Genomic DNA, 5,720 nt, shown 5'->3' with positions numbered 1-5,720 from the left:
CCAATTATTCACAATGTTATCCATAATTTATTATGATCCACACAGTCAAATGCCTTTGCATAGTCAATAAAACACAGGTAAACATCTTTCCGGTATCCTCTGCTTTCAGCCAAGATCCATCTGACATCAGCAGTGGTTATCTGTTTAAATCACTAATATTAGATTTTCTGTTACTTGCAGCCAAACTAGTTCCTTTGCATTTCTATATAATTTTAGAATAATTTTGCCTATATCGATTTTCTCCATTATTTTTCTGTTCTCAATTCCATTGATTTCTGCTCTTTATTATTGCCTTACATCTGCTTGCTTTGGGTTTATTTTGCTCTTATTATTTATTTATTTATTTTACTTTGCTCTTATTTTTCATATTCTTGAAGTGGGAGCTTAGATTATTGTTCTCCTCTTTACTAATGTAAACATTTAGTGCTATAAATTTTCTCTCAGCACTGCTTTATCTATGTCCCACAAATTTTGAGATGTTGTATTTTTATTTTAATTCAATATAATTTTTAAAAAATTTTTCTTGAGACTTCCTCTTTGATCCATGGATTGTTTAGAAATGTGTTTAGTTTTCAAGTGTTTGGAGAGTTTCCTGTTATCTTTCTGTTATGGTGTTTCTAGTTTAATTCCATCGTATTCAGTGAATACACTCTGTATGATTTCAATTCTTCTAAATTTGTTGAGTTTTGTCTCATGGCCCAGGATATTACCTATCTTGGTATATGTTCCCTGGGTATTTGTAATTTCTATTGTTCTGTTTTCAAGTTCAGTGATTCTTTCCTCTGTCCCTTCCATTCTGCTGTTTGAGCTCATCCATTGAGTTTTTTTAAAAAAATTTCATACATTATCTATCTTATTCAGATAGCAGTCTGATCACACATGGTCGAAGAACATTCAAATAGTAAACCAAATATAATCAGATGTTAAAGACTGGTCTTCAAACATCATAGCCAATGATGTCACACTTGGCCACCAAATCATTAGCAGAGCTTCCTTAACCATGAGCTGTTTCAATCGACCAGTTTGAGCACTATTGACTTTTTTTTTTTTTTTTGGCTCTGAATAGCTGCAGGGATCTCAGCAGGGATTGGCATAGTGCCAAAACGTGGCTAATAAAGGCTTCAAGTAAGTCACAGCAGCATTTACCATCGTTGGAACCTTTTCTACCAGGTTATGGACAAACTGGGCCATGGTTCTAGGATGGAAAGCCTGTTGCCCCCAACAGCCTGCTGAATGTCACACCTGGGAAGGACCTGCTGCAGGACCCTGCCCCACTTCCAAGGTCAGTCCTCCTCTTCCATCCATTGAGTTTTTAATTTTGTTTATTTTTCAGTTCTAAAATTTCCATTTGGTTCTTCTTTATACCTTCTATTTCTTTGCTGAGGCTTTCTATTTTTTCATTTGTTTCAAGCACGTATGTAATTGCCCATCAAAGCATTTTTATGTTGGCTGCTTTAACATCTCTGTCAGATAATTCTAAAAATCTCTGTCATCTCAGTGTTTGTATCTATTGATTATCTATTTTCATTTAGTTTGACCTCTTTCTGGTTCTTAGTATGATGAGTGATTTTCAATTGAACATTTTAGGCTTCACGAAACAGTGCATCTTATTTAAACCTTCTGTTTGAGCTGGCTTTCTCTGACACTACTCTGTCAGGAAAAGGGGGGTCATCACCTCATTCCTGTTAGGGGGGTGTCATTGTGTAGGTTCCCCATTTGGAGTCCTTATTACCGCCTGGCAGGGGTGGGAGTTCTGGCTCTCCACTAGGCATCAACTAATACCTACTTGGCTGGGAGGGACGGGAGTGCTTTGTTACTGCTCCACTGACATCAAGGGAGGAAAGGGGACTGGTAGCCTCCCTAGCACTAGGTCTCCTATGACACCATTCCAGTGGTAGTGTAGCTATCACTGTGAAGGGTGAAAGTCAAGGTTGTTCACGTGATGTCTCCACTGACACTGAAGTGGGAGAGGGGTACACATTATCAGCCAGTGGGAATAAAAGTCCTGGCTCCTTACTTGGTCTTCGTTGACACCACTTCATCAGGGGGTTTGGGGCACCTCATTACAGCCTGGACGGGGCAGAAGTCTAGGCTCCCTACTTGGCCTTTGCTAACATGGGTGAAGGTGGTGCCACATATTTTTCTGTGGTTTTTGACTATAGAGTAGAACAGTTATTGTCTAAAAGTTTTCAGTCTTACCCGCTGTCCTTTTCCTGGCCCTTTGGCTAATGAGAGCTGGCTTTTGTTGGGGCTTTTTCTCAGGATTTCAAACTGGTTCATTTAGGTTCAAACCCCTGCTGAGAACTTGCATTTCCACCCCAGGTATACTGAATCAGAATCTACATTTTAACAAGATCCCCAAGTGATTCTTATGTATAATAAATTTTGAGAACTACTGCTCTACTAGTGGAGCCCTGGTGGTGCAGTGGTTAAGCGCTTGGTTGTTAACCAAAAGGTTAGGAGTTCGAATCCACCAGCCGCTCCTCAGAAATCCTATGGGGCAGTTCTACTCTGTCCTATAAGGTAGCTGTGAGTCGGAATCGACTCGATGGCAATGAGTTTGGTTTGGTTTTGGTTCTACTAGTGGTTCTCAGAATTGGTCCCTAACCAGCAGCATTAGCATCATTTTCTTAAAAATGCAAATTCTCAGGAGGAGTTCCCACCCCCACCCCCGCCACCCCGTCTGTGCCTGTTGATGTTTCTGGGTTGCCAGCTTTTCCAGCTCCAAGTCTGGGACGTATGAGGTAAAAAGAAAACTCGGAACTCACCACCATGATTCTCCTTGGGTCCTGAGGACCCTAACTTGTGTGATTTCGTCTCTTCACAGAGTCTACTTATGTTTGTTCTATATATAATGTCTTGGGGTTTTTAGTTCAACTTAGCAGGAAGAATAGAAAAAAGTATATCTACTTCATCTTACCGGAAGCAGAAGTCCTCAAATCTTCTTTTATATAAGCCAGTTTGAATGGATTTCTGTTTCTTACAAAGAAATGATTCTTGACTAAAATACATATGAAGAGCTTAAACTTAACTTTTAAGGCAACGGGGAGCCAATGAAGGCTTTCAAGCCAAAGAGGATATTCAATAATAATAATGCCTTATCTCAAAATGAAAATGACATTTCCAAATAATTACTCAATATTCCTACCACAGTAGATTCAAACCCTGCTATCCTAAGAAGATATTAGGTTGTAAGAGCTAGTTGGTCTCACTGGGTTTCTGTGATCAAAGAAAAGGGCATCCACGCACACCTGGTTTGGAATATTTACTTCTTTCGGAATAGTGTCAGAGAACTTGGCAGATTTGGAAGGGCCGGTCTTGTAGAAGCTCTCGCTTTCCCTGGATCTTCCATGTTTAATATGACCAGTTCTGATTAAAGAAGCAAGAGTACACCTTGAGGTTGGAGTGGTAACATTAGACCCCACCTATCTGTCTGCTAACAAGGCCCATTCTCTTGGGAATGGGGGAAGGTGCTCATCTTTGCCTAAGACAGCAGCAGGGTGACACAGTCAGCTTGTTAACCATTATCCAATATCATTTAACAATCATACATGAACTTTGTAGTAATTATACTCATTATATATGATTCATAAGGATATTGAAAATTACTGCAAGAAAATAATAATTTTTACATGTTTACTTGAGTTCACTGGAAAGCATTATGTAGACAATTATTTTTAGACAAATAAACTTCTACATAATCTCATTTAAAAAAATCAAACGGCAAATAGATTAAAGTCTGTCCCTTTTCTTCACATTTGCAGTCATGATGTCTTTAAGGCTTAGTGCAAGCAATAGTTCAAATACTGGTTTTGGTAACTGCTCACTTCACTTGAAGCTAGTTTACTCCATCAGTTGTCTGGAGAGCAGTTCACCTAAAATATTCAAATATGTTTGAGCTGCAGCTTAAACTTTTGGGAGTTTTTATATATTTAAGTATTCATTTGCTTAATGATGAGAACACCTAAAATTCAACCCCCTTTTGAGTGTTCTGCATGAGTTTGTGCATCCTAAAATAAAAAAAATAAAAACAAAGTAAAGCAATACCTGGAGCAATAGAGGAAGACGGAGTGTCAGAAATAGGAGGAGGAACAAAAAAAAAAAGACCAAACTTACTGGCCTGACAGAGACTGGAGAAATTCCAAGAGTATGGCCCCTGGACATCCTTTTAACTCAGTACTGAAGTCACTCCTGAGGTTCACCCTTCAGCCAAAGATTAGGCCCGTAAAACAAAATGAGACTAAATGGACACACCAGCCATTTAGTGTGCAGGGGCAAGGACAAGAAGGCAGGAGGGAACAGAAAAGCTGGTAGGGGGGAACTCAAGGTCAAGCAAGGGAGAGTGTTGACAAGTTGTGGGGTTGGCAACCAATGTCAAAAAACAATAGGTGTATTAATTGTTTAATAAGAAATTAGTTTGCTCTGTAAACCTTCATCTAAAGTACAAAAAAGAAAATTAATATTTCCATTATCAAAATGTATGCTGATTTAAATTTTTATTGTACTGTTACTCCAAAAAATTCTAAAATTGTCTACAGAAGATTCTATAAATATACAAAAGAAATATATAAGATTATTCTAATTATACAACAAAATCAAGAGAATATATTTCTTAAAAAAAAAAAAAAGATTCTGGTAATACTTGTTTTGTTAGGTTTGCAAACTTCTCTTCATATCATTGCTCTTACATTTCCTGCCTGGCATTTCCTTTATTTTTAGTGTATTTTAAATGTCTTTAAAATGGTGGGATATAAGAAAGAAATTTTTGTATACATTATATTTTTAAGTATCCATTTTCTTAATCTACTAAAGTAAACTTTTGTAAAGAAAGAAAAAAAAAAAGAAATAGGAGGAGGATATGGAATGTGTGGCTAATTGCCTCCATGAACAACTGCCTCCTTTGCCATGAGACCAGAAGAACTGGATGGTGCCCAGCTACCATTACTGAACATTTTGATCAAGGATTCCATAGAAGAATCCTGACCAAAGGGGGAAATTAAGAACAGAATTTCAAATTCTCATAGACTCTAGACTTTCTGGAGCCATGGAGGATGGATGAACCCCTGAAACTACTGCCCTGAGATAATCTTTAAAACTTAACCCAACAATATCCCCTGAAGTCATCTTAAAACCAAAAAATAGTTTAGCTTCACTAATAAAAAATGTCTGCCTTGAGCATTATGCTCTTTTAAGAACTATCTATATGGGATCAGACGGACAACAGCAACTTGAAAGATTAGATTGGAACCTTAGGGGGCAGTAATTTTATGTTAATGAGGGAAGAACAACTCAGAAAAGGAGGGTGAGAATGGTTGCACAACTTGAAGAATGTAATCAATGTCACTAAACTGTACATGTAGAAACTGTTAAATTGGTGTATGTTTTGCTGTGTATATGTTCAACCACAAAAGAAAAAAAAGTAAAGCAAAACACAATGAAATTATATTCATTATTAATGAACATTAAATTATTATAAAGTAAATTATAAAAAATTATGTTGAAATTAAATTTTGAAGAAAGAAAATCTTTAGATAATTTAACAAAAAATTTCTTAATATGTTCAAACTTTGCCAAAATGGAAAAGGATATCCACAAGAATATAAAAAAGTTGCAAGAAAATGCTGTGAATCTGATTTTAAAAAATTAATTAGGAAGTAAAAATTAAGACAGAAGTACTTGGGAATTGGTAAAAAAAATCCTTAATTTATATATATATATAC

At 36.8% G+C, this 5,720-nt stretch overlaps 1 protein-coding gene across 1 annotated transcript in view; it reads right to left on the bottom strand.

Annotated features, from left to right (window-relative positions):
- The window catches only part of HYDIN (HYDIN axonemal central pair apparatus protein), a 359,230-nt gene that overhangs the window by 54,885 nt on the left and 298,625 nt on the right, over nt 1–5,720 (bottom strand). Inside the window, exon 56 of the mRNA XM_004387835.2 lies at nt 3,252–3,369. Within this exon, the coding sequence (XP_004387892.1) occupies nt 3,252–3,369 (118 nt within the window). The remainder of the gene's footprint in view (nt 1–3,251; nt 3,370–5,720) is intronic.

The sequence above is a fragment of the Trichechus manatus genome, unplaced genomic scaffold (genome assembly GCF_000243295.1).
Source record: "Trichechus manatus latirostris isolate Lorelei unplaced genomic scaffold, TriManLat1.0 scaffold00194, whole genome shotgun sequence".
Lineage (NCBI taxonomy): Eukaryota > Metazoa > Chordata > Mammalia > Sirenia > Trichechidae > Trichechus > Trichechus manatus.
This window is presented reverse-complemented; position numbering and strand designations above follow the sequence as displayed.